The sequence below is a fragment of the Artemia sp. Qi Xiang Cuo genome, chromosome 16 (assembly GCF_049724085.1).
Source record: "Artemia sp. Qi Xiang Cuo chromosome 16, ASM4972408v1, whole genome shotgun sequence".
NCBI classification, from domain to species: domain Eukaryota; kingdom Metazoa; phylum Arthropoda; class Branchiopoda; order Anostraca; family Artemiidae; genus Artemia; species Artemia sp. Qi Xiang Cuo.
The window spans coordinates 15,015,549-15,037,246 of NC_142809.1; the positions used below are offsets into that span (position 1 = coordinate 15,015,549).

A 21,698-nucleotide genomic window follows, 5' to 3' on the forward strand; every position below is an offset into this window, starting at 1 on the left:
CAAATAGCAGGCCAAACTATAGCAGGCATAAACTGCAAAGGCCCCCATGATTCTTCCAATAAATCATTTTGCCCTGCATATAAAAAAAGAGTACTAACACTTCAAATAGCCGCAGAGAAAGTTATACCTTAGCCATTTGTAGCTCGGGAAGCAAATGCAGCTCAATCACCCCAAACTAAACCCTTTATGAAACCACCCAATACTAACACTCATAGAACACCCAACCCCAATCTACCAAAAGCAACAAGCACACCCCACAAGAATCTCTCCTAAAAACACCCCAGCTCACAATCATACCGGAGAGAATCACCAATGCTGAGCCAACTAGCCTCCTCATCCATTTAGAAGAGGTCTGCCTGGTCACCCCTCCCAAGCAGAATTAAATTAGAAGCAGTACCAGGGATTAGTTCCCTAATTCATCACAACCCTGATGAACAACCAAACAAGCTAATACCTAAGAAATGCCTCTTCATATTAAATTCTATGGAGTTCAGTCTATGAACCTACAACAGCCACATAAATCAACAATCATAAATGAATTGGCAAACATGTACCTACCCAATCACTTGCTTATTCAAACAAATAAGGATCTTGCTTTACTCCTAGCAAAGTTAAACATTGACACACAGTCAAATGAAAACTAAAGCAGCACATCTCAATACTTCAGTGGAATGTAAGATCACTTTCAGAAAATTAGTTAAATGAACTAATATCTTTATGAATAATATTCCATTGATATTGCTTGCCTTCAGGAAACCCACTTAACCAAAACCCAACAAATAAAGTCCCAAAGAATATACTATCATAGGCAGCGCAGTAAATTCAGTGGTCTAACTAAAGCTAACTAAAGAGCTACTAACTAGCGCTGCCTAAGTAAAGAACGATGTTGGCAAAATGTGTTATTTATTTTTTCTTTTTTTTGGTTTTAGACCAGGGCACTTCGCATCGAAGGAGTTGTCATAGAAACTTTGAAAAGGGCTCATTCGATTGGAATTTGACGTTTCTAGTGCCCTTTTTAATAGTCGAAAGTGATTGGAGGCCAACTAGCCCCCTCCCCCCCGTCACGTTCAGCATTCCTCCAAACACATCCAATCAAAATTTTGAGATAGCCATTTTGTTCAGCGTAAAAAAAATAAATAATACTATTATTTTTTTTTTCCTTTAGACCAGGGCACTTTGTGTCGAAGAAGTCGTAGAAAGTTCAAAAAGGGCTCATTCAATTGGAATTTCGATTGGCTTGTGTCCTTTTTAATAGTCGAAAGTGATTGGAAGGGAACTAACACCCATTCCACGCCCACCATTTCCCGAAACACATCCAATCAAAATTTTGAGATAGCCATTTGGTTCAGCGTAGTTGATTTCCAGATAGAAAATATGCTTTTGAGGAGGACACTCCCCCACAGCCCTCAGGGCAAGGGTTTTAAGTTATATCCTGGAGGCATATAAGAACGATGTTGGCACAATGTATTATTATTATTTTTTTCCTTTCGACCACGGCACTTCGTATCGAAGAAGTTGTCGTAGAAACTTCGAAAAGGGCTCAATCAATTGGAAATCGGAGTGGCTTGTACCCTTTTTAATAGTCGACAGTGAATTGAAGGCAACTAACACCCCTTCAGCGCCCACCATTTCCCGAAACACATCCAACAAAAATTCTTTGATAGCAAATTTGATCAGCGTATTTGATTTCAAGATTGAAATAATGCCTTAGAGGATGACAATCCCCCACAGCTCTCAGGAAAAATGTTTCAAGTTATGCCCTGTGGGGATTTAAAGTTATTGTAGAAAGTGCGGTTATAAAAATTTAAAAAAAAACTCATTTAATTGTATATTGAATTGAAAGGGCTAGTGCCCTTTTTATTAGTCGAAAGTGATTGGAGGGCAACTAACCCCCTCTCACGCCCAACATTTCCCCACACACATCCAATCAAAATTTCGAGATAGCCATTTTGTTCAACGTAGCTGAAAGTTCTGGAAATTAGGTCTTTAAGGATGACAACCCCCTCCCCACCACAGCCCTCAGGGCAAGGGTTGTAAGTTATACCCTGGGGGCATATCAGGTTTTTATAGAACATGTTGTCGTAGAAACTTGAAAAAGGGCTCATTCGATTGGAAATTGAAATGGCTAGTGCCCTTTTTAATAGTCAAAAGTGATTGGAAGGCAACTAACACCCCTTCCACGCCCACCATTTCACCAAACACATCCAATCAAAATTTTGAGATAGCCTTTTTGTTCGACGTAGTTTCAAGTTCAGGAAATTATGCCTTTGAGCAGGACACTCCGCCCACAGTCTTCAGGGCAAGGGTTATAAGTTATGCCCTGGGGGCATATAAGTTTTTATTGAAATCTGTATCCTAGAAACTTGAAAAAGGGCTCATTCGATTGGAAATTCAAAGGTCTAATGCCCTTTTTAATAGTGGAAAGTGATTTAAGGGCAACCAACCCCCCTCCCTCTCACGCCCACCTTTTCCCCAAACACATCCAATCAAAATTTTACATAGCCAGTTTGTTAAGCGTAGTTGATTTCCAGATATAAATTATACTTCTGAGGAGGGCACTCCCCCACAGCCCTCAGGGCCAGGGTTGTAAGTTATGCCCTGGGGGCATATAAGGTTTTTATAGAAAGCGTTGTCGTAGAAACTCAAAAAGGGCTCATTCGATTGGAAGTCGAAAGTTATAGTGCCCTTTTAAATAGTCGAAAGTGATTGGAAGGCTTGACATTTTTATAGTAAAGATCGATGTGGGTATAATGTATTTTTTGTTGTTGTTGTGGTTCTTTAGAGCAGGGCACTTTGTATCGAAGGAATTGTCGTTGGAACTTCGAAAAGGGCTCTTTTGATTGAAAATAGAAGGGGCTGATGCCATTTCTAATAGTCGAAAGTGATTAGAGGGCAACTAATCCTCCTCCCACGCTCACCCTCCCATTTGCCTTTATGTTTAAAAACTAAATGTTGCTTTAAGATTAAATCAAAATGCACTGTGTTAATGCTAATTCTCAATAAGGCATCTCAGCAGTATCCCAAGAACGACTGAGGGTATTCTGTTTAAACTTTCGGGGCTACTTCTGCTCTTAAAACTTAACCAAATCAAAATAGCATAAGTGTATCCAAGCTATCAAAGAAAGTAAAGAGATTTTTTTGCGTATGGTATCAAGTTTTCCATTTCAGGTCAACTAGAGGAGGTATGAAACTAAAATAAACACTACTATTTGTGTCCAGATTTTTAAAAGGGTGTATGTTGTTAAAAATTGCTAAAAAATTTTCTCCAGCATACAAATAGCAGGCCAAACTATAGCAGGCATAAACTGCAAAGGCCCCCATGATTCTTCCAATAAATCATTTTGCCCTGCATATAAAAAAAGAGTACTAACACTTCAAATAGCCGCAGAGAAAGTTATACCTTAGCCATTTGTAGCTCGGGAAGCAAATGCAGCTCAATCACCCCAAACTAAACCCTTTATGAAACCACCCAATACTAACACTCATAGAACACCCAACCCTAATCTACCCAAAGCAACAAGCACACCCCACAAGACTCTCCTAAAAACACCCCAGCTCACAATCCTACCGGAGAGAATCACCAATACTGAGCCAACTAGCCTCCTCATCCAATTAGAAGAGGTCTGCCTGGCCACCCCTCCCAAGCAGAATTAAATTAGAAGCAGTACTAGGAATTAGTTCCCTAATTCATCACAACCCTGATGAACAATCAAACAAGCTAATACCTAAGAAATGCCTCTTCATATTAAACTCTAATGCAGTTCAGTCTATGAACCTACAACAGCCACAGAAAGCAACAATCATAAATGAATTGGCAAACATGTACCTACCCAATCACATGCTTATTCAAACAAATAAGGATCTTGCTTTACTCCTAGCAAAGTTAAACATTGACACACAGTCAAATGAAAACTAAATCAATAAATCAGCACATCTCAATACTTCAGTGGAATGTAAGATCACTTTCAGAAAATTAGTTAAATGAACTAATATCTTTATGAATAATATTCCATTGATATTGCTTGCCTTCAGGAAACCCACTTAACCAAAACCCAACAAATAAAGTCCCCAGGATATACTATCATATGCAGCGCAGTAGCGCTGCCTAAGTAAAGAACGATGTTGGCATAATGTATTATTTATTTTTTCTTTTTTCTTGGTGTTAGGCCAGGGCACTTCGTATCGAAGGAGTTGTCATATAAACTTCGAAAAGGGCTCATGCGATTGGAATTTGAAGTTGCTAGTGCCCTTTTTAATAGTCGAAAGTGATTGGAGGCCAACTAGCCCCCCCCCCCATATTCATAATTCCTCCAAACACATCCGATCTAAATTTTGAGATAGCCATTTTGTTCAGCGTAGTTGATTTCCAGATAGAAAATATATTTTTGAGGAGGCCACTCCCCCACAACCCTCAGGGCAAAGGCTTTAAGTTCTGCACTGGGGGCATATAAGAACGATGTGGGCACAATGTATTACTTAATTATTTTTTTCCTTTAGACCAGGGCACTTCGTATCGAAGAAGTTGTCGTAGAAAGTTCGAAAAGGGCTCATTCAATTGGAACTCTGATTGGCTTGTGTCCTTTTTAATAGTTGAAAGTGATTGGAAGGCAACTAACACCCCTTTCACGCCCACTATTTCCCGAAACACATCCAATCAAAATTTTGAGATAGCCATTTTGTTCAGCCTAGTTAATTCCCAGATAGAAAATATGTTTTTGAGGAAATCACTCCCCCACAACCTTCAGGGCAAGGGTTTTAAGTTATATCCTGGGGTTATATAAGAACGATGTTGGCACAATGTGTTATTATTATTTTTTCCTTTAGACCACAGCACTTCGTAGTGAAGAAGTTGTCGTAGAAACTTCGAAAAGGGCTCAATCAATTGTAAATCGCAGTGGCTTGTGCCCTTTTTAATAGTCGACAGTGAATGGAAGGCAAGTAACAACCCTTCCACGCCCACCATTTCCCGAAACACATCCAACAAAAATTTTGAGATAGCCATTTTGTTCAGCGTAGTTGATTTCCAGATAGAAATTAGTTTTTGAGGAGGACACTCCCCCACAGCCTTCAGGGCAAGTGTTGTAAGTTATGTCTTGGGGGCATATAAGGTTTTTATAGAATGCGTTGCTTTTGAAACTTCAAAAAAGGCTCATTCGATTGGAAATTCAAAGGGCTAGCGCCCTTTTAAATAGTCGAAAGTGATTGGATGGCAACTAACCCCTCTCACGCCCCCCTTTTCCCCAAACTCATCCAATCAAAATTTTAAGATAATTATTTTGTTCAACGTAGTTGAAAGTTCTGGAAATTAGGTCTTTGATGATGACAACCCCCCCCCCCACAGCCCTCGGGGCAAGGGCTGTAATTCATACCCTGGGGCATGCAAGGTTTTCATAGACAGCGGGGTTGTGGAAACTTCAGAAAAGACCAATTTGACTGGAAATTGAAATGGCCAGTACCCTTTTTAATAGTCGAAACTTATTGAAAGGCAACTAAAATCCCTTCCACGCCCACCATTTCCCCAAACTCATCCAATCAGAATTTTGAGATAGCCTTTTTGTTCCACGCAGTTTTAAGTTCAGGAAATTATACCTTTGAGCAGGACACTCCCCCCACAGTCTTCAGGGCAGGGGTTATAAGTTATGCCCTGGGGGCATATAAGTTTTTATTGGAATCTTTGTCGTAGAAACTTGAATAAGGGCTCATTAGATTGGAAATTCAAAAGTCTAGTGCCCTTTTTAATAGTGGAAAGTGATTAGAGGGCAACTAACCCCCTTCTCACGCCCACCTTTTCCCCAATCACATCCAATCAAAATTTTTAGATTGCCATTTCGTTCAGCGTAGTTGATCTCCATATATAAATTATGTTTCTGAGGGGGACACTCCCCCAAAGCCCTCAGGGCACGGGTTGTAAGTTATACCCTGGGGGCATGTAAGGTTTTTATAGAAAGCGTTGTCGTAGAAACTCAAAAAGGGCTCAGTCGATTGAAAATCTAAAGTTATAGGGCCCTTTTTAATAGTCGAAAGTGATTGGAAGGCTTGACATTTTTATAGTAAAGATCGATGTGGGTATAGTGTATTATTTTTTGTTGTTGTTGTTGTTCTTTAGACCAGGGCCCTTCGTATCAAAGAACTTGTCGTGGAAACTTCGAAAAGAGCTCGTTCAATTGAAAATCGAAAGGGCTGATGCCCTTTCTAACAGTCGAAAATGATTAGTGGGCAACTAATTTCCCTCTGATACCCACACTCGCATTTTCCTTTATGTTTAAAAAATAAATGTTACTTTAAGGTTTAATCAAAATGCACTGTGTTAATGCTAATTCCCAATAAGGCATCTTAGCAGTATCCCAAGAACGACTGAGGGTATTCTGTTCAAACTTTCGGGGCTACTGCTCTTAAAATTTAACCAAATCAAAATAGCATAAGTGTATCCAAGCTATCAAAGAAAGTAGAGAGACTTATTTTGCGAATGGTATCAAGTTTTCCATTTCAGGTCAACTAGAGGAGGTATGAAACTAAATTAAACACTACTATTTGTGTCCATATTTTTAAAAGGGTGTATGTTGTTAAAAATTGCTAAAAAAAAAAATTTTCAGCATACAAATAGCCGGCCAAACTATAAATTCTTGAAAAACGAAAAGATTTAAAGTATTATTTTCTTTTTCCCTGAAAAGACTATGTCAATATAAAACTAACAGAAATTAATTAAAAAAAACTTTTACCACAAAATAAGTTTTACAAATAAAAATAAAGAACTTCACTAAATAAAAAATGAGCAATAATGAAATCAAATAATGTACCAAGCTTGAAACTACCACAAATCAGCATCGATAAATAAATGAAACCCAAAACGAATAGAAATTACAGTAAATAACCGAGTCAAACTCAAAATGAGCAGAAATCAACATAAGTTGGGCTCAAAACCCCTATGCCTTCCCAAGGCCAGAACAAAGGTTTCACTTTACTGAAAAAAATACAAATGAATGTACATTGTTAGTTTAATATAAATATACTGATACTTAGTAACCAAAATGTTAATATTATTTGATTTATGAAAGTTATAAAAGTAAAAACATTTATATGTTCTTAGTATCAGATCCCGCGAGTGGCAGTTTACGCTCGTCAAGTTCTGGCTTTACCCGTCACAAGTGCCCCAGCTAAACGGCTTTTTATCACGATAGGACTGATAGTGACTGCAAAAAGTTCAATACTGTCTCCAATTAGAGTGAACAAAATTACTTTTGTCCATGACAACAATAAACTTCTTCAGTGTCGTCTCTAAATTAACCTTCTTGTAAACGCTGATTTAAAATTTTTGGTGTTGTTAAGCCTTGGTATCCGACTTTTATACAGTGTTTTTTTCATGTTGTTACTTATTTTTTTCACTGCCTTTTCGTATGTCTTTGATGAACAGTAGACGTTTGAACTTCAAACTTTAAAAGTTATACACACATTAGTCCAAATCATTAACAAGAAGAAAATGACTAAACGCGGGATTTTATAGGAACAGTGCGATGCTAAACATAAACACAACATAGGTTTTCCTGGGTCAAGTGGCTAAAAATGAGAATTCTACTTGGTCTGATTGACGGTGAACATAAACACTTTCCGCACGGCCCAACAAATTCATGTTTTGTCATATTGTTCTTGTATGTTTTTAGCCAACCGTTTAAAAATCCTTACTAAAATCAAGTTGAGGTTGAACGTGCTTGGTTAAATGAAATTTGTATTGTTATTTTTAATCAGAAAAATCGGCACGCCGTGGCGCGCGGCCGGTCAGACATCGGCGGCGCGCCACCAAAAAAATTTCGGCGCGTCTGGCGGCACGCCGCTGCCGATACTAAATCACACACCCGCCGCCGTCATGTCGGCGCGGCGCGGTATCGCGGACTATTCTAGTGTGAGCTAGTATATAATACCACCCAATACGAAAATGATATTGAAAAGGCGAAATTATTTGCAACTTTTTCTTCAATAAGATAACATCAAATAATAATAGCAACACCCCACAATCTCCATAAATCCCATATACCAGCCTCGCCCAGGCTCAGAGTATATAACCCGTCCATTCAGAATTCATGAACTAAATAATGCAATACATCACATTAAGGCTAAGGCTACAAGTAGCTATGATAAGATACACCCTACATGGATAAAAAATCTCACCCCTTCCTATAAACCGGAACTCCTAAATTGCTATAATCATGCATGGGATATGTCCACATTCCCCATTGGTTGGAAATGCTCCTCCCTCTTACCATTCTTAAAGAAAATTAACCCAAATATTACCCTGTGTCTTACAGGCCCATAATGATTACTCCTGTGCTGGGAAAAGTAATGGAGAAAATGATTTGAAATCGACTCCTTTGGTTTGTTGAGAAGAATAATAGGATACCTCATACTCAAACTTGTTTCAGGAAACACCATTCCTCAACAAATGCATTTATCTTGTTAACAAATGACATAAATGAATCTCTATCTAAAAATAATGTCCTAGTTGCTGCATTCCTAAATTTTGAAGGGGTATATGACAATGTGAACCACCAGATCAAAACCACAATAACCAATGGTCTTCCACAGGGTGCAGTCCTGAGCTGCCTCCTCTTCTCTCTATTTCTCTGGGACGTGAGCCTCCCACACACCAATCTACAATATGCTGATGATCTGGTATTATGGGCAACTGGCAACACCTTTGAGATTATACATTCAAAGTTGCGAAGGTCACTTTTCCAATTTTGAAAAATTTACTCAAAAATATGATTTACCCATTGCACCCACCAAGTCAAAAATCATGCAATTCCATCATAAGCAAAAAAAATGTTAATACAAAATTAATGCTAAATGGTATATTCATTCCAGGGATAATCAGATAAATTACCTAGGTCTTATACTTGACCAAAAACTTATTTTCCACCTTCACAGCACAAATACAGTTAAAAAAATTTATAGGAAAGTAAGAATAATAAAAAGACTACTTAGGCAATTCCTAAGCTTAAAACTAAATGTGGCAAAAAATATTGAAGAGCTACCTTCTTCCATGAAAACTAAATAGATGACTGAATTAAATATTAAAAGACATACACTAAAAAAATTTACTAATGCACCAAAGACAGTGACAAAAGATCAAAGACAATGCACAGACAACTTGACATCTGTCTGTTTGAGTTGGTTAAGTCAGCAAAAATCGGGAACAAAATTTTAGTTAAAAAGATTTCCACACTCATTTATGAATTTTTGTTAGTAGCGGGTACCGCATTAAAAAAAGAGCGAGAAATCATCAGAAAAGAAGCTAAAATCATATGGCAGAAACAGCTTAAGAAATCACAGTGGTCTTTTGGAATCAACAGATTGTTAATGTTTGAATTTTTACAGATAAAAAGCGTTGCTGATTTATTTTCGAGGTTCCACGTGGCAATACTGACGAAAATGTGATACTATCTTAAACTTTCGTAATTTTGAAAGAAGCAAAAGCAATTTTTTTTTAGAAAATCGCTTTCAAGCGTAAATAAAACTAAGATGTGTCTAGTTGGGGGGCAAAACATGTTTTTATTTTGATGCATTTGGTAGTTTAAGGATATAATATATGTTCTATCCTTATTCTATCCTTAAAACATATTATTCTATCCTTATTCTATAGAATGATATATATATATATATATATATATATATATATATATATATATATATATATATATATATATATATATATATATATATATATATATATATATATATATATATATATATATATATATATATATATATATATATATATATATATATATATATATATATATATATATATATATATATATATATATATATACTATAGAGTATATGTTTTGGGCGACAACGTTATAACGAGTTTCCTTTTATCCAGCAAAGAAGTGCATTATTTCTTATTTATGCTTTCAAACAGTTCGTGGTAATGAACTGTAAGTAAGGTGTGGCTCGGCCCAATAGTAACCGAAACTCTAAGAGAAGTTATTTTTATAACGGTGGATGCATCAAAAGAATTTGCTTTTTGCACTGCTTCTGAATATTAAAAAAAAATAATTTACTGTTACCCATCAAAAGTTTGCCTTTTTTATTTAATTAAGCGAAGAAGCGGATAGCGTTCTGGTAATGGTACAAAATACCACTTTTATGATACCAACAGAGATAGCAAGGGTAAGACTACAGAGGGTAGGATAAAACATCTACTTTGAAATAAAATGCTAATGGATTTTCTTTTGTCTAGCAAAAAAGCGGATTGCACATGTTCCAAACGTTGAAGGACTGCTTAAAAAGCCAATAGCCACAAACACAATGTCAGCTACCAATGCCAAGACTAGCGTCACAAAATATGGACAAACAAACGTTAAAGGAGCACAAAGAGTTGCACACATGCCATCTGAGGTAAACTACCTAATACTATGGCGGGTTTCATAAGCTAGAGTGAGGGAGGATGGGGAGTTATCCAAGGCAAAATGTTTAACTCTGAATGGAAACAAAAGTATAAGTTTATATTGTTTATAAGTTTATGTGTACTGGGCCTGCCGCCCGGTGCCCTTGCCCCCTCTAGCCCCCCCCCCGAGATCAGGTCCTGGCCTGAGTCCTCCCTTCCAGTCTGGAGAGTATGGTTTGAAATGTAGAGAGGCAGAATATCATTAATTTTTCAATGTCTCTAATAATAAATTCGTTGTTTTGGAATTAAATTCCTGAAACTAGTCAAGACTACATATAATGTAATTAACTGTAACTTATAAAAGACATTTATATTTATTTGTTACTGTAACAAAATTGATGAAAAAAGGTTACAAATGGAGGTTAATAGAAATAGCCAGGTAATATTGAATAGGTTGTTTAAAGCATTAAAAAACTAGTTAAACTTAATAAGACACAATTATTTTTTACTATGAAAAACTATCATCCCTGCTCCTAATTTATTTGCAAAAGTTGTAGATACAATCTTCTGTCTATTCTCCATTAGTCAATATGAATTTTGTAAAGGATGATTTTTTTTTTTATAATAAATTCACTTTCTACTGTATTTTTGTTCAGTACATTTTCTGAGTTAGTAATGAATAATTAGTACCGCTTAATATCCTACACGTCATGTTGAAAACTAAACCGTTTAACTGATGAACAGATCGTTGCCAACAAAAAAAACAACAGCGACCTAGGCCGTATCGGGGGGGGGGGGGGGCTACGGAGTTTGACTCCCACCCCACTCTCTCGAATTTTTTGTCTGACTCGTAAAACGTAACACAAATTTATATAAACAAATTTTCGATGCGTTTGTAAGTTGTTTTTTTTGTAAACCCCTTCCTCCGCTCGGAACGAAAATCCTGGATGTGCTCTTCTGCTCTTCACAACGACAGTATAAAACATTAAAATTCGTTTAGTTTGCTGAAATATATGCTAAATAACGTATGTATAGTCCATATATAGTAATGGTAAAGTGTCCTTAAATAGTGTTGGCCTATGTTGAACATCAATCTTCAAGCCATATATGTACCAGTATGTTTCAGACAAAATGTTTGAAAATCTACCGGCAAAATATCTTAAAAACCACAAAGAACGCTTGTTCTATAGCAAGTGGTGCGACAACAACAGCTGGCCTCTGAGTACAAACTGAAAAAAAGACCCTTGTCCCCCTAAATTGAGTTTATATATACATATATATATATATATATATATATATATATATATATATATATATATATATATATATATATATATATATATATATATATATATATATATATATATATATATATATATATATATATATATATATATATATATATATATATATATATATATAAATATATATATATATATATATATATATATATATATATATATATATATATTGTTCGCAGTGTCTATTGTTCTCTCAGGGGCGAAGAAAAAAAGGATATTGCCCCATCCTTCTCAACACAAAATTGGATATTCTCTAGACCCAATGGTCTAGAGGCTTCTAAGGACTAAATCATAAGGAAATACAAATGAATTTTCCAATATGTTGATAAATATGGGGAGAGTCGTGTAGCATGACCAATTTTATCGGTTTGGGTTATTATTTTCATGAAATGTGTATGCATGTTGCCAAAGTTTTGTATCATATGCTGGGTTCCCCGTAGAATCTTTTTTTTTTTTTTTGTCAGTAGTAGGCTTAATTCTAGACAGAGTAAAGTGTGTCATGCTACCCCAGTGGAGGGTACTATCACACATACTGAGTTCAGTGTGACATAACAATTTTTGCTTTTAGTTATTATTTTCATTTAAAAACTTGTATTAAACAGAAGCATAAAACTTGAACTCTCTTAAGCTGCAGATGCTCAAATTAATAGGATGAAAGCTGTTCTGCTAGGTGACTGATTCCACCACTGATGGTTGAGTCAGGTAGAATTAGCTCAATGTCTTTTCTGTTTATGAATGATGCAGACTCGCCACTGTTTATAAATATGCCAGAATTTTTCTTCAAGAACTAAACCTCTAGATCTTCCTCGCCATCACTGGCGCAGAAATACACTCTGCTGGAGCAGGTGAACTACTCTGGTAATAAAATACTTGGCTGATTTTTCCTTTAATGATGACACCTTAGCTAAAATGTAACAATTTTCTTGATCTCCATTGAAGGCTCTGTCATATCATCTACTGAAAGTTTCGAATCGTCATCTAGCTGTAGCTCAGTCTCTCTGGTATCTTCCCCCTTACGGATTTTGAGTCGTTCTTTGCCTGCCTTTTTTTTATATTTCTATCAAGCTCTGCTTTGAGTTGAGCTTTCGCTGGTGTTTGAGTCTTATCTTTTTCCAAGTTTTATCTTTTTAAAAAGTAGGCTTTTCATCTTTTTCCAAGGTCTGGTATTCTTCCAGCCAGTTGAAATGGGATAATCTGCTCTGGCAAAATGACATCTGAATATGTAGTATTGGCTCTTGGAAATTTCTGAAGATCATTGTGTGTTATGCTGCTGTTTGCTGCATCTGGATTCGGACAATCACTAACGTAAGATGACAAAACCTATGTTCTGGTATTGCATTTCCGTTGAAGGGGAATATGCCTGTTGTGGAAAAACCTTTCACAATATTGCTCATTGTAAAAGCTCTTGGCAATGCTTCTCCAACAAGTCCAGCAATAATGTATATTGTCACGGATTTTCCAAGATGATATATAATCCATGAGTTCATAGCCTCATTGTTATAACGCTTCAGTGGACCATAGTCAGAAATATCCAGTGTTTGAAGTTCATGTCTGCAATGTGGTAAAAAGTCAGTAGAACAATTCCATGATCACTTGCCAGGTTGAGAGTCTCAAAAGAGTTGTGACTTTCATGATTCTCTAAAATCAGCAGACGCTTGTTCTCCTTGCTGTATTTAGAATAGGCATACTTGACAAAATGTGGCATGAGACGGGAACTGAATATTTCAGTGTTCATCCAGCCCCTCGGGTTGGCAGTCCAGTAGGTAATGGTGGTGCATTTGCCAACATATGGTCCTTGAAGCTAAATCTTGGGAAAGCAAAGAATAGTGGCCACGCTGTTCCCAAAGCACTAACACAACCTACCAGAGTGACAAGAACTCCGCGCTGACCTGATGTATCCTGTCCCATTTCCCACCCCTCTTGAATTTAAATCAACTGAGAGCCATGGCTAATTAGAGTACATCCAAGACAGATGGTCTCTGTGAAAGGCAAACCTGACATAACTTTTTCAGAATTGTATAAAAATTATTCATTTCACTTGTTCTCTGCAATAATATTTGGCGGGACATGGCCTGTCGTTAAACCTGTCTTGTCAATATTATATGTTTTCTGAGCCAAACTTTTACTTTGTAAGGACTCTTTAAAGATTATCATAGAAGATCCTATTCTTCCTGTTGAAGCTAGTGGCTCATGTCTAACTGTAAGCTTCAGGTTTTTTTCAAGCTGAGTTCAGTGTTTGTCTTCATAAACCCATAATACCAGTCTTTACCAGCCTTTTTGTGTTCAAACCAACATGATGGGATTTCCTTTTTGTTTGCAATTGCAAAATCATAGGCGAATTTCACAAACTGATTCTTGGAAAGGCCTTGGTGGATCTTAGATGCAAGACACAAATGCTCTGAAAGGAGTTGTTTTTCACATACGTTCATGAAAAGTGCAGTGATATTTCTGTGAAACATTGACTACATGAGATGAAGAAGGGTTTGCAGTGGTTCTGTGGCCCATGTCAGGCTGAACGAAACACCGAAGAGACCCGGGGTAGTGACTCTAACAACAGCCTTGAAACTAACTTATACTACTCCTGGACCTGCTTTAAAGGGTCGAAAGTGCCCGGCTAAACGTGCACAAGTGCGAAACAAAATAACCGACCTAAACTCCACACCCCTTAGTACAGACAGTTCCAGCACCAAGTCTACCAATGACAATGTTAATGTCTTAGCGACTATAACGCCAGTGCCTAAGCCTTCCTCAAGTGACTATCAATCGTAAACAGTGACTCGGTTGAAACCTAGTGATACTAATTCGAACCCGAAACGCTCTGCTCTAACCGTCAACGAGCAGGTACTGGTAAGGTCATTTACTGGTCGAAGTGTTCAAGCTGCAGCGCCATCTATAACAAGTGACCAATACTGTCCGAGTTTGCCGTCTAAGAATGTGTAAGAGGCTGAGACAGTGCCATATAGCGAGGATATTTTAACTAGGGAAGGACAACAAGAAACCTTTATATGGCCTCCGCCAATCCTTACGGATGAGATTTCTAGTGAGACTGTTGGGGATCCCACGGAACTCAACGAGTCTAACGCAGGCGATTTGTCCCTTTCGTGGGATGTAAGAGATACTACACCAGCATTTCCAGCTCTAGCTCCTCAAGAGTTTTTACTTAATTATTCCCAGTGGACTTCGCAAATAGACGAACGGTACTCCATCATACAAAACCAGCAAACTCAAATTCGGCAGATATCTTCGCTAGTATCCGAGTCCAACCAACTGCTTCGAGACATTGCGCGTCGTGAGAAGTGGAACCCTTTAAAAAAGTACGCGATGCTTCGAGCCAAACGGCTCCTGATAGTGGCAAGAGAACTGAAGCATCGGTCGCAAATCAAAAGGATACTACTCATTTGCTGTCTTCTAAAAACACTGACCCAAGTGACACGCCAATAGTTGTCTGGTCTCGAGAGAAAGCTATTGAGTCCTTTTTTTTCGTTTTTTGGGTTGGGGATTGAAGACGAATCTACCTCAGTAAATACAATCGCCAATCTTGCTATTGAAGCAGAGGGAAGTGTAAGTGTAACTTCCAGTAGCATAAGGACGATGACTGAGCCTCACGAGACAGTCATGCCCCTAGTCACTTCACTTCCTAATGACAGTATAGCAGTCGCTGTTGGTACAAATGATCCAAGTCTCAATTTACTAAATGATGAGGAAACGCAACAGCAAGTTATAAACGCACCGCCGAACATCGAGGTTGGGTTTGAACAAACCTTAGTTCCACCTTTCCCCATCCCACCTACGCAACGTAAAGACAAAACTGAATATTTTTACTACAAAAAAGGGCACTGTAAACGTGGAATAAATTGCATTTTTGTCCCTCCGAAAAATCTTCAGGAAATCTGCCCCAATCATTTGACTTCCGGAGGCTGTCCACATGGGTCTGATACATGTTGTTATCTCCACCCTGAAAAATGCAAGAGAAATGCCTCAGGGAAATGCAGATTAGGAGACAAATGCCAACACTTCCATCCAACTACCTCTCCAAATACGACCGATCACCAACATGAAAAAATATCCACATTTAGCCACTGGAGGCCCTGGGAAGACAATGTACCTATTTCGAAACCTAGCATTGAAGAAGTATCAGCTTACAGTAAATGCCGACACTTTATGATAGGAAAGTGTAGGTTCGGTGACAGCTGTAAATTCAGTCACAAAGTAAGTCATCCAATAGAAGCCATTCACCGTACCAAACTCGACAATCCTAAAAACGAGAAGCGCCACCATTCCAGAGGCACGAGGATTTTCGTCAACATAAAGTTCAAACGGAAAAATTCTACACCTCAGTTAATTACCCAAGACATGCTAACACCAGAAGTAGCGTTTCCGCTGACAAAACAGTGAATCGTACTTTTATTGATTACCACCGCCTGATACCCCTACCGTCAAATCTATGAACAGTACGTAGGATAGGACCAGGAATCCTTGACCTACCTTTTTCTGATCAGTCGCTGTCTTGGAGCAAATTCTACAGAAATGTGCCCCTGCCACCCACTCTACCACGTGAGGACCAATGCCAACAAATATCCGGCTCAACATATTGAAACCTGCAGAACCCAACTGACAATCACCATAATGACCTGCAAAGAGGGAGGAAAAGGATGAAATCCCACACCAAATCTACTCTTTCACAAAACCACCTACCTCTACTATTACTGATAAATGCTCAGTCAATTGGTAATAAGATTGACGAGCTTGATCACTTACTACACCTCTACAATATTGACGTATCAGCTATAACTGAAACATGGGTTCCGTCGGCAGATCTGATCCAAATTGACGGCTACAACGCCCACTTATTACCCAGACGTGGCGAAGATGGCCCAACCTGTTCAGCTAAAAGGTGGCGTTGGACTCATTTGCAAAAATTCCATAAAAAGCAGGATACTTGAAATACCAATTACACGTGAACGCCAGATTGAAGTTATGAGGATATGGACTCGGCCAAAGAAATTGCCTAAAACCTTCGGATCAGTTATCTACGGAGTTGTTTACTTCCCTCCCAAGGGTTCCTATAGGAAGTAGCTGATATCATATTTACAGAATTGCGTTGAATGGATCAGAAGTAAATACCCATAAGCTGCTTTATTTGTCGTTGAAGATTTCAACGATGTTAATCCCAAGTGGGTTGCGGACTCACTGTCCCTCAAACAGCTGGTAAAGTGTCCAGCACGGCAAACTAAGACCCTTGATCTAGTTTTTTCTAACTGTAGCGAATATTACAAAGAGCCAGTCACACAACATCCACTAGGGCGAAGTGACCATTTGATTGTACGACTGGAACCAAATAACTACAAACCCGTAAATGAAAAATAAGTCATATCTTTCCGGCCCATCACTGAGGAAAAAATTACTACCTATAAACTCTGGTTACAGTCCCAGAACTTATTGAACATTCTGAAAATTGACAACGCCAACTTTATGGCAGAAGACTTCCTCACCCTTACGTTTAAGGGACTTGAAGACTATTTTCCTAGAAAAGAGAAAACGATCAAACCACTTGATAAACCGTGGATGATCGACGAAATCCGAGAGCTCATCTCACATAGAGATGAAATATTTGAAACAAACCGTCTAGGCAAAGCAACAAGCTTACGGAACTTAGTAGTCAAAAGATGACGTGATGCCCGCAAAGCCCACGGGTCAAAAACAGTGGAGAAGCTCATGGAAAGCTAGGACGAAAGTGGGAACTAACTTGACGCCAGCCAAGTAAACTCCTTTCTTGCAAACATATGTAGCAAACGCCCCCCTCTCAAAGAACTAGCACCTAAAGAAGAAGAAATATCTAAAATCCCAGTCATGACGCCGGAAGAAGTTGAAAAAACTAGCCAAACTTGATCCCCGTAAGGCGGCCTGTCCGAAAGAGGTACCCCCAGCTGTACTGGTCCATTGCTCCAGGGAAGTCTGTGTACCCCTCGCGGCAGTTTTTAACCAGTGCTTGTTTGCGGGTACCTCAATTAACTTGAGGGTACCTTCCCCAACTTCTTCGAAAAAGCGTATATAGTGCCATTCCCAAAGGTAGGTAACACGACTGAAGGTAAAGACCTCCGCCCAATTCAAAGACCTCTATATTTTTGAAAATCTTTGAGCGATTCATCTTTAACTGGCTATACGAGGATATAAAGGAGTCCATAGATCCCAGATAGTTCGGCTTCCAGCCCAAGTACAGCAACATACACTATCTACTCACCCTACTGGATGAAATGCTTCGTCACCTAGAGTGCTCAGACTCCTTTGTGGACCTCTTGATTGCCGACATGGTGAAGGTATTTGATTATCTGGACCACCCACTTGTTATCAGCGAAGCCAACAACATGGGAGCAAGACAATTCATTGTAAGGCTACTTGCTAGCTTCCTGACTGGCAGACTTCAGTGTGTTCAACTCTCCCTTGATATCTTTTCTGAGTTCCTCAGGATTACCTGCGGTGCCCTACAGGGTATTATCCTGGGCCCGATTGCTTTCTTTATAGCAGTCAATGAGTTACTAAAGAAAAAGCCGAACAGGGCAAAGTCTACTGATGACATCTTCTTGCCTCATGACCTCTCCGAGCTTAAGCTAGCCTTTGATGAACTGACAATGGAGGCTAAGGAGGCTAGGATGGAAATCAGCAAGGAAAAAAGTGTTGTCATGAGAATGAACTTCCTCAAGAAACACATAGGCAACATTGAAACAGAAGCTGAGCTCAAATCAGTGGACTCTGCCAAAATTCTTGGAATTATTATTGACAAAAACCGGAAGTGGGATTCCCAAGTTAACAAGAATGTAAGCAAAGGAGCAGGACTACTAAGCTGGTTCGCGAACCTGAAACGCTTTGGTTTTACCACCCTGGCCCTTACAAACATTCTAAAAACATACCTCTTACCCGCCCTGGAATACGGTTGTCAAGTCTGGCATCCAGGCTTAACAAAGCAACGGGACAAGCAAATAGAGAATATGCAGAAATGGTCTTGCCGCATCGTCCTCGGCCACGCCTACCGTTCATACGCGGAGATTGTCCAGAGGCTTGATTTCAAAACCCTACTCCAACACGAAAACAAAGCACCCATAACGTTGGGCCGCCCATGTCTTTTTTCATAACGGCGTTGAAGCATCTTATCCGATTTCTTAGAGCCAAGAAGGTCCTCGACAAGGAGCAAAGCTGCTGTTAAAGGCGTCCTGAAGCAACCAGTACAGAATTCAAGTCAGCACTACTTATCTTCATTTGTACCATATTTTGTCGAATCTTTTAATAATAGTACATAGTTAATTGTTTTTAGTGATTTAATTTGATGTTGATATTTGGTGACAAGGCCACTGCTATTTTTATAATATTGCGGCGCAGTAAATAAATTGATTGATTGATTGATATCAGTGTAGAGTCTTAAACGGTATACCATGAGCCATAGCAGCTTTTCGAAGCAATTTGCTGTGCTCCAAGAGTAGTGCAATGGCACTTTTTAGGTTATCACCACTATATTTCCTTCTTGTATGACACATTTCATACAAGCCAACACAAAATGTGTCATAATACCAGACTCCACCATTTTGTATGGGATGTGTATTTCCTTCTGGATGGTGTGCCAATCTGGTTTCTGAACCGCTTATGGTGAAACAGTTCAAACAACCTAATGCAGTGCAAAGACCTAACCTATATCCCAGCAAAAAATGGTTAGTCTATGTCATATACCTTATCCTAATTTAGTTCGTGGCTGACTAAAAAAAAACATAACTTTGAGGGTCCAAAAACGTGCGTTGTTATAAGTTTTGATTTTGTAATTTTTCTTTCTTGAAAACTCGTTTTCTCTTTTGTATTATAGATGTCTCTCCGCTCTTGCCACCCCAGATAAATCCAACGTATAGATAAGTAGTTATAAAACTGTTTCATAATTCATACTACCCGACTCTCCACCTACGCATGCGAACTTTTGTAGTTTATTGTCCCATTTTAGCATTTCTATTCTGTTGTTTCAAAAGTATGGTGATGAATCGTGGTCTTAAAAGGAAAGTGAGGAACAAAACTTAGAACAAACAATTCATATGTTTTCGAATTCTTTACAAATAACTTTAGCAGGGCTGCCACCGAGGTCACTATTTCCCAAAAAGTCAATATTTTTGAAAAGGTCCCTAAAAAGTCACTATTTTGTTGAAAAGTTCCTAAAAGTCACTTTTTTGAAGAAGATCCTTGAAAAGCACATCAGGCCTATGAACTGCGTTCCCCTCATAGTGTGTAGTGGTTGGCCATGTGCGAGATTATTTATTTTATTCTTGGTGCTTGGACTTTTTTTTCATTCCCTTTTCAATTAATGCTTAAACGTGCGAAAATTTGTAATAAAATGGTTTTGTCTGACACTCATGTAGACATATCTACACATATATAGTGTAACAAAAACATGATTTGTGTTTCACTTGATCATTTCACAGTTGCAACCATACTATTCCTTGTCTTGAGAATATCCAGGACACAGTTTTGGCTGTTTCAATGGCATGCTAACGAAGGCCATGGTAATATCCACTTTGTAGCACCATTAGATATTAGTGTTCTTTTTGGCAGATTTTAATGTTATTCAGTGTTGAAGGTTCTTGCAATGGGGAAGTGTAAGTTCAACTCCACTTGGTTAAAAAAAGTCGATGACTCGGGACGATGGGTGGGTGACTGGTGCGCATCCACAAAGAGTGATGAAGAGGCTTTTTGTAAATTTTGTCGCAAGACTCTCAGTTGTGTTAAAGGTTGGCAAGCGATACTACAACATTTCCAAGGAGCAAAGCACGTAGAAAATGTGAGAGCTTCGCTGAATCCCTTGCAGCTAATTCTTCAGCCAAGATCTGCTGCCTGTGAACATTCGACTCTTGCTTCTGGAAAGGATCACCAAGTTGAACTGCAAATGATTGCAAAGAGAGATGCGTCGCTAAAGGCAGAACTGATTTGGGCTCTATAGAATGTGGTATCAGATATGTCACCAGCTTCGTGTGATGGTCTCGGTTATGTTTTTAGAGCAATGTTTGGAGATCCTGCTGCTATAGACTTCAGTCTTGGGTGAACCATGCTCGGTTATATAAAACAGAAGCATTGTATCCCTATTTTAGAAAAAGGCTCCTTGAAGACATTGGCTCTTCTTTTTTCACATTGCTATATGATGAAACAACAAACGTCGAAGGTGTGAAAGAACCTGAGTTGGCAGAAAAAGTTTCCTGCTGTCGTTTGTAGACTTTCCTTGTTGGAAGAGCCACAGCAGAAGATCTGCTAGCATGTTTGCAACAGTCCTTGGCTAATGCCGATTTACCTTTTGCTAATCTTCTGATGTTGGGCAGTGACCGTTCAAATGTCAACAAGAAAGTGTGGTGACTTTTTAATGAAAAGTTTAAGTTGCTACGAACTGACAGAGGCCTCAGTGAAGTTGACACCTGTAATATTCATATGATTCACATTGCTTTTTTGAAAAGCTTAGAAGTTCACGGACAGGCTGTTTCTGACCTTTTAATTCGTGTGTGCTAATTTTTTCACGGGTGGCCCCTAAGTGCAGAGGAATACATGAAAATACAATGTTCCCTTGGACTTCCGGTTCATCTTTTTGTGAAACTTGTTACCTCCCGGTGGCTTACTCTTGGAGAAACAGCGAGGAGGCTCCTCGAGCAGTGGGATGGACTTACTGAGTTCTTTTTGAAGTGCATTCCGTCAAAACAGAAACAGGTAATGAAGTCCAGTGGATATATTGAAATCGTTTCGTTGCTAAAAATCACGTGCAACAAAAGCTCTGGTTTTGTTCGTCGTCTCACTGGCTGACCTGTTTTCTGGCTTCACTGGAATGTTCCAGCGGGAGGATCCTCTGGTCCATGTTCTATATGAAGAAATGAGCAGGCTTCTGCTTATCCTGCTGAGTAGGTGCTTGAAACCTGATGTTCTAGCGGATATTCACAGGAGACGGATTGTCGTAGTCGCAGATTTAGACGTGTTTGATAACTTTCTTTCCTTAGAAAACGTAG

General features: G+C 38.6%; 1 protein-coding gene across 1 annotated transcript in view; it reads left to right on the forward strand.

Moving 5' to 3' along the window:
• The window catches only part of LOC148942610 (uncharacterized), a 154,588-nt gene that overhangs the window by 41,809 nt on the left and 91,081 nt on the right, over nt 1-21,698 (forward strand). Inside the window, 1 exon segment of the mRNA XM_089102315.1 lies at nt 10,238-10,395. Within this exon segment, the coding sequence (XP_088958441.1) occupies nt 10,238-10,395 (158 nt within the window).